The 20,950-nt window shown below is 35.3% G+C and overlaps 1 protein-coding gene across 4 annotated transcripts in view; it reads left to right on the top strand.

The window, feature by feature from the left end:
- Positions 1–20,158, top strand: part of TBC1D19 (TBC1 domain family member 19) — a 151,861-nt gene extending 131,703 nt beyond the window's left edge. For 3 of the 4 annotated variants that reach the window (XM_045998270.1, XM_045998272.1, XM_045998273.1), the window contains 6 exons: positions 1,603–1,635; positions 5,367–5,476; positions 7,857–7,948; positions 13,907–14,022; positions 18,674–18,744; positions 19,733–20,158. In XM_045998270.1, coding sequence (XP_045854226.1) covers positions 1,603–1,635; positions 5,367–5,476; positions 7,857–7,948; positions 13,907–14,022; positions 18,674–18,744; positions 19,733–19,807 — 497 coding nt within the window. In that variant the 3' untranslated portion in view covers positions 19,808–20,158. The remainder of the gene's footprint in view (positions 1–1,602; positions 1,636–5,366; positions 5,477–7,856; positions 7,949–13,906; positions 14,023–18,673; positions 18,745–19,732) is intronic. The other variant, XM_045998271.1, reaches the window with a different exon arrangement.
- The last annotated feature ends 792 nt before the right edge of the window (positions 20,159–20,950 follow it).

Below are 20,950 nucleotides of genomic sequence, written 5' to 3'. Positions count from 1 at the left end.
TATGAAAATAATAGTACCACCTCCATTTCTGACTACCTTACCCTGCTTGTTCAAATGTTGCTGCAGTAGTTTAACAGAGGAAAGAAAAAGGGTCTTTGCAGTAAGAATATAGGGATTTTGTATAATATCCATCTGCTTTGAGGTATAGTATTTAGAAAGCTGTAATATGTACTTACATTTCTGTAAAGCATCAAAATATGTCTACTATTTATTAACTCATTTTCCTCTCAGTTTATTTTCAGACATCAACAATTTGATTGTAGAAAAGTTAGAAAAGACAGCCTTTTTTATTATTTGCTAAAAGCCTATAATTAGTAAAAGAAGCAAAATTAAGTAGCTGAGAGGGAAGGTAGGAAAAGATAGTCATTCATAAGACGAGAAAAGATACTCAACCAAAGATATAAGCAGAGAGAGAGACTTGAAGAAAGATGGTGGGTGGGCCCTCAGCTCTCAGCCTTCTTTTTTTTTTTTTTTTAAGGTTTTATTTATTTGTCAGAGAGAGAGAGCGTGCACGCACAAGCAGGGGGAGCAGCAGGCAGAAGGAGAAGCAGGCTTCCCACTGAGCAAGGAGCCTGATGTGGAACTGGATTATGACCTGAGCAGAAGGCAGCCTCTTAACCGACTGAGCCACCCAGGTGTCCGGTGGGCCCTCATTCTAAGTGTTCCTTGGAATTTGAGCTGGTGGCTATCACATCAGGAATTTTGACTTGTAATGTGAACCTAATCTGGTTTTGATTTTTTTCAGTTTCTAGAAGCAAAAAACCTTTAAGTTGCTGAAGAATCTTAAACTGGAAGATCCTCCTATATCCACTTTTCTTTAGATCTCACAAATTTTTCTGTGTTTGCTCTAAGCATAATTGTTAAACATAGAATTTTGGAGCTAGATGATATTTCAGAGACAGTCTTATTAGTTCCTGTGCATGACAAGCAGTTACTAAAACTCAGGAAGTCGGTGACTTTCCTGAGGTTACCCAGCTGGTTTGTATAAGCCAGCCACTTATCTTTTTAACAGATTGGATTCTTATACAGGATGAAGTTGTTTCAGGAAGGACATAATCTATTGACTTTCTGAGACCATTACAATTTGTTCTTAAACTTAGTTCTGTGATATGCTTTGTTCTGTTTTTGTCTTCTTTTTGTAATATATTCAAAGTTTTAGTTTTTCAGCGTTAGCAATAGAAAGTTAACTGGCTGAAAACTTCTAGTTTGTTTTCTATACAGCTATTAAAAAGCATTTTTTTAATTTTTTTAAAGATTTTTATTTATTTATATGACAGACAGAGATCACAAGTAGGCAGAGAGGCAGGCAGAGAGAGAGGAGGAAGCAGGCTCCCTACTGCGCAGAGAGCAGGATGCGGGGCTTGATCCCAGGACCCTGAGATCATGACCTGAGCTGAAGGCAGAGGCTTTAACCCACTGAGCCACCCAGTGCCCCAAAAAGCATTTTTGTTGTTGTTGGTTACCATTACTCAGTCTTCTAACATTCATGAACAAATGAAGCAAAGATAGGAAACCTTTCTATTTCAGTTTTAATCCTCTCAAGTTTACCTAATAACTCAGTGGGTATACTAATTGAAAAGAAACTTTTTTTTTTTTTTTTAGGTGTAATCCCTTTCCATGGATTTTCAATGTATGGTAAGTTGGGCTTTAAAATAGTCACTGTTTTTATCACACTTTAGAAAATTAAACATGAAGATCACACTTTATATCATATCACCCACCCACTTAATAAGTTATTGTGAACATTTTTAAACATTGAGTTTAGTATTTCTTTATATTAATTATATAATTAATTAATTAAATTAATTAATTAAATATTTTAAATATTTTAAAAGTAAAATGTCCTCATAATTTCTCAGATGATGATTGCTTGACAAATTAAAATTAGAACATACTGTGAAAGTGCTTCTATGCTGACCAGGTACTAATCTGATGGAAACTAGAGATACATGTTAGTATTTAGTTCTCATAGGTTGAAAATGAGGTTGCTTAAATTCCCGAATTAATTCTCCTAAGTCTTTTAAACAAATAATAGGTCCGAAAGAATGTGAAGGGAGGGCCAAGACTGAGTTCGAGTCTATGCTTTCTCCAGACTGCTGACATAGACATCAGATTTCACTGAAGGCTTGCACATCCCGAGGGACCATGCGAAAAGCGCACGTTCAGGCGTGAGGACCCTGAATACCTTCCAGTCTCAGGTGTCATTGAATGAGGAATGCAAGAAGCTTAATGAAGATGAGCAAGAGGAAGAATGCTCTATACTCCAATGGATAGAATTTTTGAATTGTCACTCTTTGCATATAAACAGAGTATTGTCACCCCTTCTGCTATCTCCCCACCTTTATACTAAACAGAAATACTTTAATGTTTTGCTTTTATAAAAGGAATCAGTGGCACATTAACATTTTTCTTTGTAAAAGCCCCTCTTTTTTTCAGCATCAGACAATAATGGTAAAGGACAGAACGTTAGATTTTTTAAAACTAGCAGACAATGGAAGGAGTTCAGAAGACCTAGGAACATTGCATTATGCTACCCTTGACGGTGTTAATCACAGGCTTGAATTACAGGGCACTCTGCTTTCTTCTCTTGAGCAACTGAAATTTCATAACATAATACATAACATTATAATCACCTTTCAGCACATTTCTCTTTTATAAATGTGTGAGGAATTTAAAATAGAAAACCCCAAAAAGGTTAAGAATATAAAGTTTTACATCTAATAATAAAAATGTTAGCCTGTTATCTATTTTATTTCCAACTGCAAGTATTTTTCAAGTAAACAGTTTTTAAAAAGTGAACTTGAGAGATTTGGAGGATATTAATGATGTTATAAAAGCTTAAATCTAATGATTCTTAGGGCACAAAACACATCATTGACTCTGACTCTGCTTTTTCCCATGTCTGCTTACTTAAATAGGCTAAGGTTTAATGTTCGCTAAGGAATTAGATGATGCAAAATGTTTGATACAGAGTATCTTTATACTATTTTAGAAATGTATGTTAAGCATCCACAAACACCTTAGCAATACCACTAATTCAGAACCAGTATATTAGAATAATCACCCAAGCTCCCCAAGAACTCCACATAGTACTTTGCTAATTCAGTTTTAGCTACTGTGTTTCTTAATAATTATATAATACTTCTCTCATTAAAAAACTGATTCAAAACTTTTTATTTTTAAACTGGCCTTCCCCTTTCCCATTTATGCCAATTAATATAGTTTGATGATTTCACAAAGAAATTCCTATGGCACCCTATTTAATTGATTAAAAAGATAATGAGCTAATTCATTTTTATGGAAGAAACAAATAGGGAAATGTGCTGTAAATAAAAAGTAAGCTCATGTAGATTTCTTACATGTCACATATAAAGGACTAAAACTTTTCCATTTCATAGCTTTATAAGGGAATTCAACACAAACAATAGTGGCATCTTAAATAATAACCAATTGTAAAGGTTTGTATTATACATGTTTAAAAAAAGCATTTTTTAAATTTTATTTTTATTTTTATTTTATTTTATTTATTTTAAAATTCTCTCTTCTATTCCTTCACTGGAAATGATAATTAATGAGTACTGAATCCATAAAATCTTTAGACTCAGATTATAAGTTTTTACATATCAATAACTTTCAAAGTTAAAGGAAAAAATATGCCTAGAAAGGTAAATAAATTTCAAAGCTTCACTTTGAATTTGTAATAATGCCATGTATTTATGCCACATTGCTTTTTCTTAAGTTGTTGCAATTAGAATATGAATTATTCTTTTTAAGTGTGTAGAATACATTAATTTGGGCTATTTTAACAAATAGCAATTTATTTGATAGTAGAGTAAGTTTTTAAAGTTAGTTTTAAAATGGAAAGATATGCCTGTTAGTTTTTAAACATGTATGTATATAATGTAATTTTGTCTTTATATATAAAAGTAGCTTATTTGTGTAGGTATTTATTTACTCCCCTAAAATTGATTTGTGTCTCTTTTCTTCTTCAGAAAAAGTGAAATCTCGCCCTTGCAATGCTAGCTTTTGATGATTTACTCATCTTATAATACTGTGCACTGACATTTATTCCAGATAGTTGAATTTTTATTTTTGTAAGAGTTAAAAATTTTTATCATTTTTTCCTTTCACTTTTTCAAAAAGAAGTGAGTTGAGTTGGCTTATTGCTTTCCCTAATAATTTAACTGCCTACTGCCAGGGATGGTATTAATGGATTATGGATTATGGAGCCTGAGAATTTCTAACTTGTCCATTTTATATCATAGCTAAAATTACTCAGTAAGTCATTGTGTTTTAAAATGAATATTTAGGTAATGCAATTTTGTGTATCTGCATTATGAATGTGTTCATGCTGCATAAAATTCTCAAGGTCTGAAAAGATGAAAAGCATGACCATGTCAGTCCAGAATAATCATGTTGTCACATCAGCATCTGAGATGAGGACTTTTGACATTCAGTTGTGGGATGTCTGATTGAGTTGACTCACCTGTGCTTAATTGCCAAGAATTGGGTGCAAAGGAAAACTTAATTCAACATTCATAAGAGAAATAAATCCTCTGCCTGACAGTTGTTTTATTTTTTTTTAAAGATTTTATTTATTTACTTGATAGACAGAGATCACAAGTAGGCAGAGAGGCAGGCAGAGAGAGAAGGGGAAGCAGGCTCCCTGCTGAGCAGAGAGCCCGATGCGGGGCTCGATCCCAGGACCCTGGGATCATGACCCAAGCTGAAGGCAGAGGCTTAATCCACTGAGCCACCCAGGCGCCCCGAGAGTTGTTTTATTTTAAGCCTATAAAAACTGTCTTTGTACAAATGTTGAGATAACGCCAGTCTCAAGGACCAGTTATTCTAAACTGTTAATCAAAATTTTTATTTTCAAATTAAATTAGTTGAAGACCATGATTCTAAATGCTAGTCATAAATCATCTTATATTTTACTTCCTCACTTCCAAAATAAAAAACTCTTGAGAAACCTTCTGCATCCTTTGTGGAACAAAGTGAAAATGAATGACCTCCGTCTCACTTTCTTACTATTTCAATTTTAAAAAGAGAGACTTGACTTTACATAGTTTTTTAAGGTTACTTTGAACTTTAATATTCCTCTATATGTAATTCCATTGTGTCATTCTGTTAAGTTGGGATTATGGTAGTTTTTAATTACCCCCTTTCTTTATCATTTTTAAGGACTGAACTTTTTACATGTGTGTTTATTTCCTTTTTAACATAGAGAAACAATATATATGATTTTAAATTTGTCTTTGAATGAATATTACTGTAAAATATTTATTCTTTCATGTTTCATTAATTTATTTTCTCAACTTGTAATAGTTCTGCAATGTTATTGATTAATTTCTTTATTCTTTCAGTTGCACCACTTTGTTTTCTCTACCATGAACCTTCCAAATTGTATCAGATATTCCGTGAGATGTATGTGCGTTTTTTCTTCAGACTCCATTCCATCTCTTCTCATCCTTCTGTAAGTTCATAAAAATTGGATCAAATTTGACTCTAATCTGTTTTCTTTCCTAAAGGAAAGTCTCCTACTCAGTTAAATTGTAAAGCAGCAAATTTTAATTTGTAATGTCAAGCAGCCTATTTCTACAGAATAAATGAAATTGAAGAGAAAAAGAAATTGATATTTAAATATTTTTGGTGATAATTAGGGAGGAAAGGGGTGTTTATCAATTGCACGTACATTGTCTTTTATCTGTTAACTGAAAAAACGTATAAAAATGTCTGTATTATTCACTTTGGCAAGGATGCCTACCCTATTTGAACACTGATGTCCTCATTAGTGTGTTTCCCTAGGGCTATAGACTGCCAGGGTAGCACTTGGCTCATGCTGGGTGTTCAGTAAATAAATGACTGCTGTTTTTATTACTATTGTTGTGATTGTCATCTGTTAATGAAAATCCAACATTTATTTGTCACTTATTTTTCAATTTCATATTTGACTAATTATTGGTTACCACGCTTGATAATTTCTTTGTGTTCAGTAGATAGCTCCGTTGACCTCTAAGACGAGCCTACTGGGAGTCAAACTTTTTTTTTTTTTTTTTTTAATTTTATTTATTTATTTGACAGACAGAGATCGCAAGTAGACAGAGAGGCAGGCAGAGAGAGAGAGGGAAGAAGGCTCCCCATCAAGCAGAGAGCCCGATACGGGGCTCGATCCCAGAACCCTGGGATCATGACCTGAGCTGAAGCCAGAGGCCTTAACCCACTGAGCCAGCCACTCAGGCACCCAGAGAGTCAAACATTTTTATCTATTTCATGTTGGCTGGTCCTCTATCACATCTTTTTTTCCACCCATGAGCCTGAGTAAAAACAGTATTTTACTTTAATTATACTTTTTTCACCTTTGGGCCTGCTCTGGTCCACCTGTGGTTAACTCAGCTGACTCTCCAGAAGAAACACTAAATGGGAATATATCAGGGCTACTAGATTTCCCTGAAGAGAAGACTCTGTCACCACTATTAAATTAAATCACTTTTCTTTATCCCCCACAGTTTAACCCTGTGTATTCCTAGTCCACCTCCCTTTGTCTCCACCTTTGCTGTCCAACATTGCTAGTAAAAGATGACAAGTAACAGAAATCCAGGGTTTCTCCGATGAACAAATGAAGCACCACCAATTATCTTTGGGGGGTTTCCTATTCTCTGAAACAACTTGAGTTAGTGCTTATCTTATATTAATTTCTAGTGTAGAGTAATCAGAAATATATAAATAATTCTGTTTTCTAATAACCTTATTTTTAGCCTCAGATTTCTTACTCTCATATCTGTATCATTTTATGCTTCAAAGTTAAAAAAAAATTTTTTAACTGGCTACCCAGGATACACCCACAGTGTTTTACTTGTGCAGAGCACTGAAGCTTGACATCCAGCAACCCTGGATACTCTGGATACTCCTTTTCTAGCTCCATGCTGACCCTGAGGTGTCCTTTTTCAATGAATTGGTTGGGCCAGCCCTGCCTCTTGCCCTTTCTTTATTCAATGGAATAGACTTACAGGCGGTCAGCTCCTTTTCTGGCTTGTAGCCAGACTGAACTATTTGGAAATATGCCAGCCCTTTTTTCCTTAGAAACTCACAAAGGGGATTCAAACTTCCTCACAAAGATCAACCCTGAGGAATGCTGAGGTACAAGAAAGACTTTATTAAGAGTTGTCAAGTAATAAACCCACTTGGAAAACTATCTGCTTCAATTGGTTACTTTTTGTCCTCTACAAATGATGCCCTTATAAAAAGTAGATTTATATATATAGATAGAAAGATAGAGCTTTACTAAGGTAATCAGACATTCTTGTTTGATAACTTCCTGATGCAAATTTCAAACAGTCACTGGTCAGTCTTCCCCTGGGAATAGATTTCAAAGAAAGAGTGGAAAAAAGCAGGAAATATTTTCCTGGATGGGTGAGGCAGCTGAAAGGGAAGGGACTTATGGAGGGAGAGAGTAAAGGGTGTGGGTGTAGTACAAAGAAATACCTGGAAACTGGAATGCATCCAGAAAAAACTAGTTTGCTGGACATAAGTGATGATACAGGGCTTACAGAGTAGCAGGTTTTCTATAAAATGTCTTCCTTGGACTCTCTGAATATTATACACCAGGTTATATGGGGATCCTACTGTGTTAAAAAGGAGGCTCCTTAGCATACCTATAATAGTAGGAGGGAAAAAAATGTATCTTTAAACAAAGTATTGGAGATCATTAGAGCATTTCCTGTTTTTTACTTTTCGACAATATAAAAATATTTATGTTAATAATTTTTTCCTCATTTCTATTTGAATAATTTATTGTCAGTTAACTTTTAAATACTAAAATATGTATTTCTCTTGTGTTTTCTTATTATATCCAGGGTATTGTGTCCCTCTGTTTGCTGTTTGAAACTCTTCTTCAGACCTATCTCCCTCAGCTCTTCTATCATCTACGAGAAATTGGGGCTCAACCGTGAGTGCCTTTCTCTCCTAATTAAAGAATAGATTGACATCAGAAGGTGCTATTGTGTCACTTGAAAGCATACAATGTAAAGATACAATAATTCTTTAGGGAAATTAAACTAACAATTTCTCCAGTAAAACACAGATTATCAAGTATTAGAGTGTAGCCCTATGTTGTGCCAAAAATTCTCAGAAGAACATCCAAAATCCTAATAAATTCTTATTTGCTGGGATTTTTGTGCCTGGTGGAAGGATCACCAAAATGAGCTGATTTCTATTCCAAAGGAAAGGTGTTGCCAAAATTGAGAAAAAATTTGTGAACACAAATACTATGTAAGAAATGTGATAATACTAAAATTAAGTCATTTTAGGCTAAGTTTATCAGAGAACAACTTAATGAAAGCTACGTAGGTTAAAGTTTGCTTTTTTGTTCAAGGAAACTGTATCAGTTACCTAGTAATGATTATACACTGTGATTATTTTGTTCCAAAAGTTTGAATATTTGTTCGTTTATCTCAGTATGAGTTATCAGTGAACATGTAGGTACGGTACCTCTGGGCTTCAATATTATTGGTCTCTTCTCTTTTTTCAAAATAACAATGTCTAAGGCAACAGAAGTTTCTAAATGATTTATTAATGTTTTGTCACTGTCTTCTCCTCTGTAAAACCAGTTTCCTCTATTGGCAGGGCATATTTGAAAGGAGCATTAACTCTTTGAGATCACAAATGTAGTTAGTAGGAAATGCAGTACTTTAGTATTGATTTCTCCATACTTGAATCCACATCAAGTGGATGGATGGATGGATGGATGGATGGATGGATGGATGGATGGATGAGTGGGTGAGTTTAAAAGATAGACCAGGATTTAAATTCTATCTACTAAGCCATATAATCCTGATGAAGTTATTTAATTCATCTAAGTCTCAATTTCTTTCTTTAAATCAAGATAATTCAACTTCCTCATCTTTAAAATCAAGAGAATTCCTACCTCATGAGGTTGTTTCAGTACTCAAGGATTTTATACATACATACATACATATGTATGTGTGTATATATATATAAATAAAATAAAATTTTATACATATATATAACTTTTTCTAAAGCACATCTTAGATCTTGAATGTCAGACATCTTAGATCTTAGAAATACCTTTTATAAAACAATACCTCATTTCATCCACTGATAATACTGAGATTTTACTCTTTCCTTTGTAGTCATTAAAAAACAAGGTTCTGTTAATGATTAAGATGATAAAAACAAGAATGTGGCAGAAATATTTTATGTTGCACATAAGTCTTTTTTTCTTAAACTTGTGTAAATTGGCTTCTGTTTTACTTTTGTGCAATGAATATTTGTATATAATGAAGCTTTACTAGGATGAAGACATTTAGTTTACTGCTTGAAACTAAAGTCCTGATTTTTTTTTTTTTGGCCTATTTATACACTTTAATCATGAAAACGGAACACATTTATTTCAATGACTTACAGCAAACATTAAAATTCTTATGCAGAAGAAAGCATAAAAATGTAATTGTCAAGATAGAAATCAATTTCTCAAAGGCTTTTATTAATTAAAACTGATGCTGTTGAAGGTTTTTAATTAGAATTTAATTTCTTCAATAGATAATAAGACTGTTCAGGTTATCTGTTTCTTCTTGAATAAGCTTCAGTACTTTGTTCATTTAATCTAAGTTATATTTATGGACATAAAGTTATTCATAATATTCCCTGAATATTCTTAATTAATCTTTTACTATCCAGAGAATCACAGTGACAACACCTCTCTCGTTCTTGAGATTGATATTTATATCTTCTCTTTTTTCTTGTTTGGCTAGAGCTTTATTAATTTTATTCTTCTTTGAAAGAACCATGTTTTGGTTTTCTTTTTCTTTGATTTTCTCTGTTGTTCTTCTGTCTTCAATTTCACTGATTTGTGCTTTTATATTTATTATTTCTTTCCTTATGTTTGCCTTAGGTTTATTTTGCTCTTGTTTTCTTGCTTAAGGTTAAAGATCATTAGTTTGAGACCTTTCTTCTTTTCTAATATAAGGAATATTATTATAAATTGCCTTCAAAGCACCACATTACCTCCATGCAGCAAATTCTGATATGTTGTGTTTTCATTTTAATTCAGTTCATAATGTTTTTTCCGTTCTTCCTTTCTTCCTTCCTTCCTTCCTTCCTTTTGAGAAAAAGAGAGCATGTGTGGGAGGGGGATAGGGAGTGGGCGGAGAAAGAGAATTTCAAGCAGACTCTCCCCCACCCCCACCCAGCACAGAGCCTGTTGCAGGGCTCCATCTCAAAACCCTGAGATCATGACCTGAGTCAAAATCAAGAGTCAGGTGCTTAACTGACTGAGCTACCCAGGTGCCCCTTGAAGTGTTTCTAAATTTCTCTTATAATTTTCTCTTTGATCATGGGTTATATAGAAGTGTTATAGAAGTGTGTTGTCTAATTTCCAAATATTTGGAAAGTTATGAAGCCTTTCTGTTATTGATTTCTATTTTAATTATGTTGTAATTAGACGACATGCTTCATGAGATTTCAATTTTTTTAAATGTGCTGAAGTTTGTTTTATAGCCCAGAATATGATCTGTCTTGGTGACTATTCCAAGTACACTTGAAAACAATTCATATTCTACTAGTGTTCAGCAGATTGTTCTGTAAATGGCAACATAGTCAAGTTTTTGATAATATTAAGGCCTTCTATAAACTTATTAATTTTCTGTCTATTTTCTCTATTAATTATTGAGAAAGAAATGTTAGTCTCCAATTATTATTGGAGTGTGTCTATTTCTTCCTTCATTACTATATATATTTTTACTTCATGCATTAGAAGCTCTGTTTTTAGAAGAACTGGTCCCTTTATCGTTATTTAATGTTTTTATTCCTGGTAATAAATCTACTGTGTTTGATATAGCCATCCCAGCTTTCTTTCAATTACAATTCATATGGTACATTCTTTCTGTCCTTTTGGTTTTAGTGTATTGATTATCGATTTATTTTCTAAGTGGCTTTCTTGTCAAAAGAATAGTTGGGCCTTCCAGTACAGCAATTTGTCTTTTTAATTATTGTGTTTATTCCATTTATACTTATAATTGATTTTATTGATTAAAGTAATAGCAATTGATATCATCTACTATCTTGGTAGACATTTTCTATTTGTTTTTTGAAAGATTGTACTTATTTACTGACACAGAGAGTGAGAGGGAACAAGAGTGAGAGGGAACAAGCGGCAAGAAGAGGGAAAGGGAGAAGCAGGCTCCCCACTGAGTAGAGAGCCCAGTTCGTCAAGTTCATTCCCAGGGCCCTGAGATCATGACCTGAGCTGAAGGCGGACACTTAACCAACTGCACCACCCAGGCGCTCCTATTTGTCTTTTTTATTCTGTTTTTCTTCTTTTCCTGCCTGCTTTTGAACTGAGTATTTTTTATTCCATTTTATCTCTACTATTGGATTATTATTTATATCTTTCTTAAACCGTTTTTTTTGATAGATGCCTGTCTTAGTTCAGTCTGCTATAACAAATTACCATAGACTCTGTAGCTTATAAACTACTGAAACAGTTCCCACAGTTCTGAAAACTGAAAGTCTAAGATCAAGGTGATAGAGTATGGTTGAGTTCTAGTGAGGACCCTCTTCTAGGCTGCAGACTGCCAACTTCTTATTGTATTCTCACATGGTGGAGAGCAGAGAAGAGAAACTAACTCTGTTATGATTCTTATGAAGGCACTAAGCCCAACCCTGAAGGCTTCACCCTCTAACTATCTCATTTCACTTACCACCCTAAGACCTTCCCTCTTTAACTACTCTCCATGACACTGGGGGGTAGGTTTTGGTTTTGGGGTTTTTTTTTAATTTATTCATTTATGTATTTATTTATTTGAGAGAGAGAGAATGAGAGAGAGTGAGCATGAGAGGGGGAAGGTCCAAGGGAGAAGCTGCCCCCCACCCCCAGCAGGGAGCCCCATGCAGGACTTATCAGCAGACTCCAGGATCATGCCCTGTGCTGAAGGTGGTCACTCAACAAATTGAGCCACCCAGGCACCCTGGGGGATAGGTTTCAACATGAATGGGGGACTGGTGGGATGACAGAAACTTTCAGTCCATAACAATGTCTTAGGGTTTATAGTATACATTTTTTAATTAATCACATTCTACCTTCAAATAAACTCCCTGGATGGCTTTACTGGTAAATTCTGCCAAACATTTCAAGAAAAATGTTTTTTCTCTTTGTCTCTAGTTCTCTAGTTCTCAGCAGTTTAATTAGGATGTATCTGTAAATATTTTTTTCCTGCACCATACTTACTTTCCTTTTCTTCTCTGGAAAAGTAAGTATCTGGAATTTGTTATTCCAGTGATAACAAATGTTGAAACTTTTGGTCTCATCCCAGAGGTCCCTTAAACTCTACTCATTTTATTTTCAATCCATTTTACTCTATGGTTCTTAGACACTTTCTGTTTATCTGTATTCAAATTCACGGGCTCTTTTCTCTGTCATTACTGTTTTGCTATTGGATCTATCCAGTGAAAGTTGTTTTTTGTTTTGTTTTTGTTATTGTATTTTTCAGTTGTGAAGTTTCCATTTGGTTCTTAACTCAAAGAACTGTGCCTTAATAAGGGTAAATTTTACTCCCCATAAATCATACCTCAACAAACTACTTCCAAGAAGCTAATTCTGCACTGTATATGGAGGGAGCACAGTGTGTGGTGCTGTTGTTCTAATAACGCGCCATGAGGGATCCAGTAAAATGAAACTGGATGACATTAATAACTTAGACTTAAAAGTCAAATAATCTTTTTAAATTTAAAATATCTGATAGCCAAAACTTTCTTCAGCATTTATAAACAGATATTCTAAAACCAACCAAAAAGTTTAATTTGTCAGTATTACTCTCTGCATGTACTTTGTTATATTAGAATAGTGTTATCTAATCTTAAGGAATTTCTGAAAACTTGGGGGTGTTTTTCGGTCTTAAGAGAATTAATACCACATCAACAATGGCAGTCTCCAGGTCCTGTTCTCTTGCCTTAAGAAAATAGCACAGATACTTACCTATGTAATATTGTAATAGCTCCAGCAAAGAGTTTGCCTAGCATCTCTCAGGGGCAATCAAGTGATGTTCAGATGCTAATAGATAGTACAGAGTTCATTTCCTGATTGTGGAGAGAAATTATTATTATAACATAACCTACTTATAAATAATGGGATCCCGTATCTCTTGGGTTTGGGGGGGGGGGTGTTTGTTTGTTGTTTTTTGCAAAATCAGTTGAATTTTCTGGTTGACCTTTCAGAGTTCTGATAACCTCCCATTAAAATGGAGGTTTGAAATCAGAAATCTAGTTTTAAGGTCCTTTATAGCTTTAAAGCTATTTTTCTTTATCTTCAAAGACTCCTGCCTGTTGTTTTATTTTATTCATACTATGTAGCCATTTGACTAAAAAATATAGGCATATAATGCATTGAATTGGAAAAGTGTACAGCTACCAAGCACTTTTTCAAGCATTTTGAATAAAAATTCAAATAATCATGATTCAAACTGTTAAGAGCTGTTGACTCTTAAGAGCACCTCATTGATACCTAATGAGTTCAGACCCTGCAAAACAGAACATAGAAGTGAGTTTTCTGAAAGCTGAACTATAACACAGCAGGTCAAATTTTTCCTCTTAATATGTCGAGACCACTAATTTGAAAACTCACGGTTTCTCACCATTACCCTTCTGCAGCTTTTAAGAGGGCGTGTGAAATTTGAAAGCATAGGTGATTTCTAAGCCTTTATTCTGTATATGTATATTCTGTACATGTATATACATATACATGTATATGTATATGTATATTCTGTATATTCTGTCATGTAAATTCTAAGAATTTACATGAACAATAGAATTAGTTGGCTCTTCTGATACTGCCTTTTTGTAAGAAGAAAAGCCCCTGTTAAGATGCATTTTCTTTTTTCCTTGCTTACAGACTTCGCATATCCTTTAAGTGGATGGTTCGAGCTTTCTCTGGATACTTAGCTACAGATCAACTCCTGCTTTTGTGGGATAGAATCCTAGGATACAACTCTCTGGAAATTCTTGCTGGTAATAAGTGCTTGTTTGTAAAACACATGTTTCTATAATAAACATAAAGTTCTATAACTTTCATCATCTGTAACTGCAGTTTGAGTCTATAGTTATCTGTCATTTCTAATTCATAAATATTTAATAGATTTATCTGCCTTAGAAAACAGGTACTGAAGTTCTGAGATCTAGATACTTCTCTGTACCTTCCCAACACTAGTGTGTTCCTCGTCTTTCTTTCTTTGCTCCCAGGAAAGTCCATTTCTCCTCCCTCATTTCTAGTTGAGCCAGGACTTGCTATAGCTCTGTGAAGTCCATGCAGCTGGTTGTATACTGCATTTCTGTTCCTGGCTTCCCTGATATCTCTGCGTCTGGGCTGTGCCCCTTCCCAACCACTGCCTAAAATCCACACTGACATGGAGCCTCCCTACAGAGTGGAAATCTCAGCTCTCCTGGACTTCAGCTTCTACTGAACTCAAAACCCTTTCCTTTTTTTTTTTTTTTTATGATTTTTTATTTATTTATTTGACGGACAGAGATCACAAGCAGGCAGAGAGATAGGCAGGGGGAGGGGGGGAAGCAGGCTCACCCCCAAGCAGAGAGCCCGACTCGGGGCTCGATCCCAGGACCCCGGGACCATGATCTGAGCTGAAGGCAGAGGCTTTAACCCACTGAGCCACCCAGGCGCCCCAACCTTTTCCTTTTTGCTAACAGTCTCTGGCTCCTGGTGGTTGAGTTTCCCCTCTTAGGTATTCTCTTAAGAAAAAAAAAAAAAAAAAAAAAAAAAAAAAATATATATATATATATATATATTCCCCCCCCCAGGAAGCCACAGATTTATCTCCTGGTTATAATTAAGTACTTCTTACAATAGATATACACACAAGACAACTGTATGATAATATATAGGGCACAGATTTCTTGTTAATTATATTATTTTGTTTCTCTTAACCAAAATAGGCTCAGTTATTCTTAATCATTGGGATTATCAGGAAGTTAAGATAAATAGCACAAGGTTTTCACAATAATGGACGGAGAGTAGAAAAGTTGGCAGAGTGCTGGCTCCAACCTTTTCCGTTTGTGTAATATTGAATAAATTATATAACCCTGCGTGAGACCTTCATTTCCTTACCTTATATTGATAGCATTGTAAAGACACCTCTCTGGGTTTGTGGAAATAGTGCTTAATTAAAGAAGACCCTTTTCTTGCAGAAGATTCTTTAGGTACCATATTAACATATTCTTGAATGCTGAGAGGTCTAAAGTAATTGTATGGCATTTTAAAAAGGAAAATTACAGTAATAATAAAGTGCCAGGAAGATCAATGTCACCCTTGGTATAATCACAGATACCACTCACTGATGTTAATAACTCCTACTATCCTTCTATCTCAATTGGGTTTTAAGCCCACACAGATAGGACTTAGGAAAGAAGGGTCTGCCCTCATTTCTCTTGGCTGACTGGCGTGATACTTATAATATAGAGGCAGAGGAATCCTAGAGGTCCTCAGGTATGACTCCTTTTAGATGTTTCTGATAGGCAGTTCTCATCCCCTGCTTGAAATCTTCAGTGTTGGAGTCCTTGTCTGCCAACATAGCCCATTTCTCTTCTGGACAATATAGCTTGTTAAAATGTACTCCTGTTAAACCATGGTCATTATCATGTTTTTTCTACTCTTGCCTTTCCCCAAAGCTTCTACTATCCAAGCTAAGAAGCCTTGTTTTCTGCTACCATTTCTCAGGCAACAGGATTTTAGACTTTCCAGCAAATAAACCTCTTCTGGGTATGTCATAAATTTTGAAGAGTGTTGTGTATAGCTTTTTGTATCATTGCAAAAGGATATTAGAGCATGTTAAAGAAGGGGGTTCAGTACAAAAAAGTACCTTCTAATAATTAGGATTTTTCAAAACTAGAATGGGCTTTTAACTGTCACCCAAAAGTTAAGAGCTTTTCTACTGGGAAAGGAATTTTGAATTGGAAGAACTTCAAGACCTCTTTCAATTTAAATTTTCTCACTTTGTGACTTATCACACCCCACTCCCCAGCAAACTCTCAAGTGAGAGAGAAATAAATGAATGTTGAATAACGCATTTGCTCTAAACTAGTACTCTGCTGTGAGCTTAATACATTAATAAAAATGTTACTGCTGGTAGGTAGAGAAATGCAGTCTGCGCTGTTGTATCCATCCCCTTTCCCTGAGTCTTTTTTTAAATCAACAGAGAAGAATTATAGAACGTCTAGAAATGGAATTAGACTGGTGGGAACTCCCCTACCATGAATCTAAATAAGGAGCCACAGGTTAGATCATTTCATGTAGGTACACCCAAATTAGTTTTTATTATTTCAGATGTTTTGGGAATGGATATTTTGGGGCCACCTTTTTTGTTCAAGTTAGTCATTATATAGTCTTTTGAAATTGTTAGTAAATATTACTGGCTTTAATTTTAAATTAATTGGGTCTTTTTAAGAACAGTTTAAAACATTGGTGTCTTGATGCTTGTGATAGAGTTGCTTAGAATTAAAATGATGGGAATAGCTTAAAAAACTACAGGTAAATGTGAGAGTTTCTGTTTCCTGTGAAGCATGGTTGCAGCTGAGAATATCACAAAGTGGAGATCTTTACTCCTTGGCAAAAAAACGTGTTCTGCGGAAGGGTTGGGCAAATTAAACATGAAGCAGACGCAAAGGAACTTCTGTGATGTGACACCAAGATAAATAAAGGTTATGAGCACATAAGCACTTGGGATGCTGAGGTCAATTAGTGAACTGATCTTTTTTTCCTCCCTCTTATCTACCTTTGGAAAAACAATTTCCCGCCATGTAAAACTCTTTCCTGCTACAGCAGAAAATGTGGCCATCCTGTCAGGCTTTCACCAGCTCTCTTAAATCACACATAAAAAAGGAAGTAACAGTCACACAGTCCTTAGCTTCTCAAATGTCCCCATTGTCAAAATGATTCCAGATATTAGGAATCTATAAAGAAGTTGCTGGTCCACAGAAATTCTTTTCTTTGATATTCTTATAAATTTAGAAGCTTAGTGACCTTAAAATACTTAAGTTTTCTCCTTTTCACTTAAAAGGTAAATTCTTTGTCCCTGATCTCTTGTATCCCTTGTTACATATTAAATAGTCCTGGCTTGATCTGACTTTTTAAATTTTGTTTTACTGCTATCATCTTTTTTTTTCCTCAGAGTTTTCCTAACTAATTGCAATGTTTGTTTGTTTGTTTGTTTGTTTTTGTCAGACTGTCCAAAATCTGTTGTACTCTAGAAAAATGCCTATGTTTCCCAGTCTGGTCTGGTTGTACTCGGTGTCTGTCTGGGGAAATTAAGAGGTCTGGATGCTGACTTCCACTCCTCAGGCACAGCCACCTACCTGTCAGAGCCCAGGGCCACCGTAGCATCATGCTTCGGGCCATCTCTGGAAAACCTTCTGAAGGATAGCAGAGATGATGACTCATAGGAAATCACCCAGATTTTCATGTCAGGGAAGGATCATTACTACTTACCTTCAATCTCACTAAAGTCATCACAGAGTGAATGGTTAGATGCGCATGCTCCAGAGCCAGGGTTAAGTTTTCACTCTACCATTTTCTACGTGTGGGACTCCAAACATGTCCTCTCAACCCACTGGGCCTCCATTTCCATCTTAATGTAACGGGGCTAGCAGTGGTACTTAACTCATAGAGTTGGTGTGATTCCTTACCATTTATTTCCTAAATTTCAATGACTTATTGGGTAGGGAGGAAACTACCACCACTGGTGATAACAAAGAAGAAACAAGGGAAGGTCAAGAGTCATCCTGAGGCAGCACCATCTCCGGGTCAGGGTACCCACCTCTTACTTGGGTCCTATTGCTGTTCAGTATGATGTATTCCCTCACATGGGGTTTTATGGCAGATTATGTAGTAAGAAGGATTACACGTTAGTGTTACTTTCTTGTCACATGCATATGATGGATATGACAAATATTGGTTTCTACTCCATGTACATTGTTGACCTGTGAGGTGTCCTATGTTTGTTTTTTTTTTTTTTCAAAGTTTCAACTTCTTTTTCCTATACCCAACATTAATATAAATTTCAGGATCAGTTCACAGCAGCTCTCCCCACAGACCTATCCATTTATGACACTCTATGAAAGGCAATGCTGAATATAAAAGTGTAACTATAACAGAATACTAAAACAATATTTTTTAAGAAAAAGTTTATTACACGTCTATCAGGACACCTCCTTCATACATACGAAACATGATCTGATGAATTTAAAAATACAGTCTTCATATAACTTCAGAATCCTGTTGCATTAGTAAGAAACACCTGCATCAAAATAAACCTTTATTTATCTGTATTTATTATATTGTATTTTGTTATTTATTTATATTTAAGAACTTATAACAAGTTATAGGTAGGAAAGAAGCAATTTATAAAATGGCTCTCTTAAGACCACTGAATTTCCCTTTTTCCCAAAACTGTGGGCTTTGATCTATCTAGCCATCAGGCACTCCGTCCTCTAGAGACGACTTCCAGTCCTCACGAGGCCTTCGTGCAGAATGCACGCGTGCAGTCACGTAAAGCGCGCGTTCTGAGCTCTCCCGATGGGGTGTGGGCATCGCAGGCAATTTGTCAGGCTGATGGGTAGGCCCGCAGTTGAAATAGTGTGCATTCTTTTCCAGTGCTGGCAGCTGCCGTGTTTGCTTTCCGAGCAGTGAACCTGATGGAGGTGACATCACTGGCCGCAGCTGAAGTAAGGATAAGTTTACTCGGAGGGAATGGAAATAGTTCCTGAGAGGTCGCCAGGCTCAGGCCCTTTAGTCTCGGATGCATAGGACACACATTACTCATAGCCTAATTTTTTAACTTGGGTAAAACCTGTAAGTTCCAAGCTAAGTAATAATAAGTATTCAAAATTCCTTAGTTAGTTGAAGACAATCTTCATGTGAAGGAATCACAAACAAGCTTATTACAGGAAACCATTATAACCATTATGGGAAACAAGACACCCAGTAATTTTAGTAGCAACTATTGGGTCTTCGGTTGCATCTTCTTATTATTTTCTTATTATGTATTCTGCTAGAACAAAGAAAAACTAGTTGAGAGAGTTAAAGAGCATGCATTCAGATGATACTGTCAAGATACAAGCCTTTTTGGTTATTTTTAATAATGAGTTAATTCTTGAAAGCTGGTTTCTTTTCAGTATGCTTTCAGTTGAAACATAGTTCAATTAAATAGTGGCTTACCGTATTAGTCTATTTGTTATCTCACATAGAAATTTAAATATTACACCTAAAATAGCTGCCTACATTCTTTGTTTAAAGGGAAGAGGATGTTTATGCATCTTGCAATTGCATAAACATTAGTTCCATCTCCAAATGATTTCCTAAAGCCAGATACTCCGTATACTAGAATAACGGGACCAAGATTCATAATGTAGGTTTATTTATAGAAGCAAGTTGAAATGTTAGACCTCCTATAAACTCCTGCTACCTTGTATATTTGAAGAAGCCTCAAGACAAAAGTCCAGGTTGTTTTCTACTGCATGTTTTAGCATTTTGCACATGTTCTAACATTAATACGTTCAGTGAGGTTGTAGTTTCTGTACAGATTTAGGACACACGTGAAGAACTTAGTGGGGTGGTCAATGCCAGGCTTACATTGCAGTGGTGTTTCTGTTGTGGCTTCCTTTGCCCATTAGAATACTGATATTAATAATCCTTTTTGTTCTTTTGTTTCAGGCAGTTCTTGCTGACCTTTCTACTTTAAAAGTTATGCCTCTTCTTCAAATTTTTCTGTTTGCTACTGTCACCTGATCTTCTTCAAGGTCACTGACAACACCTCTAGTTTTTCATTAGAAAATAATCATGAACTATGCAAACTCTGCATAAAACCAAAATGAAACTTTGCATATAAGCCAATAAAGATCATGTTCCCTCTTCAGTTAAACCTAAGTAGTTTTTCACTTTTTGAAACAATAACTCTGCACACCAAATATTGCACTGCATGCTGCTGGTTTTCAAGAGAGAAGCAATAGACATGACTTCTGCTGAATTGAGCGTACTATATATATACTCCTGATTTGTAAAGGCATGTAACAATATATGCAATAAGAACTAAAGATACTGTAATAAACTTGAAGAGGTAATGTAGCCTCTGGGACAGTTTTCTGATGTCAGTTTGTAAATTTATCTCTAGATAATGTATCATTTTGTCTTGTAAATTGCTCTTCACTCAGAGCCGGGGGTGGAGTAGAATGTGGGAAGATTTGGAAAAAGTAATGGAATTCAAATGTACTTTGGTGTTCTTAAGGACTTTGTCTCACGGAGATCTTCTAGATCCCTTTCCACTTTATTTCTCCCTGAAAGGTCTCAGTGGAGCAAGTCAAATATAGTTGTCTCTATCGGACAGTATTTTCTTCATCACTTTCTGAAAAAAGAAAATTATGGAGTGATCCCTCAGACTTCTCAACCTTCCATCTCTTGCTTAGAAGACATGACCCCTCCTGGAGTCTGTTACTTTGGAAGTATGCAAAGAGGACAACCACGGAGTCAATGAAGGGAATGAAAAATCAAAGGCATATCAGCTTTTGCTGAATCTTGGTTTAACAAGATTTACTTCCAGGACAGAGCAGCTGAGAAACTAGCAGTAGGTATGATATAGATTTATTTTAGAACTGAAGACATTATGCTGGGCATCAGCCTTATTTTGGTCTTTACTGTAAATGAAGGGTTTTATTTTCTATCACTTCCTAAAGACCTACCATTTCTGTAATTTGGAATGATAGAATGTGAAAAAAAAGTCCAAATTCAAGATGCTGATCATTTCAACACAACTTCAAATCAAGACATTGATGCTCTTACTGAATGCCTAGAATTATATTAAGTTTTGTCCAGATGTATTTACTGACACTCTTATTTAAAGAGTATATATAAATTAGATAATGTCTGAGGGTTAGC

Source organism: Meles meles, chromosome 2, assembly GCF_922984935.1.
Source record: "Meles meles chromosome 2, mMelMel3.1 paternal haplotype, whole genome shotgun sequence".
NCBI lineage: Eukaryota > Metazoa > Chordata > Mammalia > Carnivora > Mustelidae > Meles > Meles meles.
Note: the sequence above shows the minus strand (reverse complement) of the source record. Positions and strands in the feature narration are given on the sequence as shown.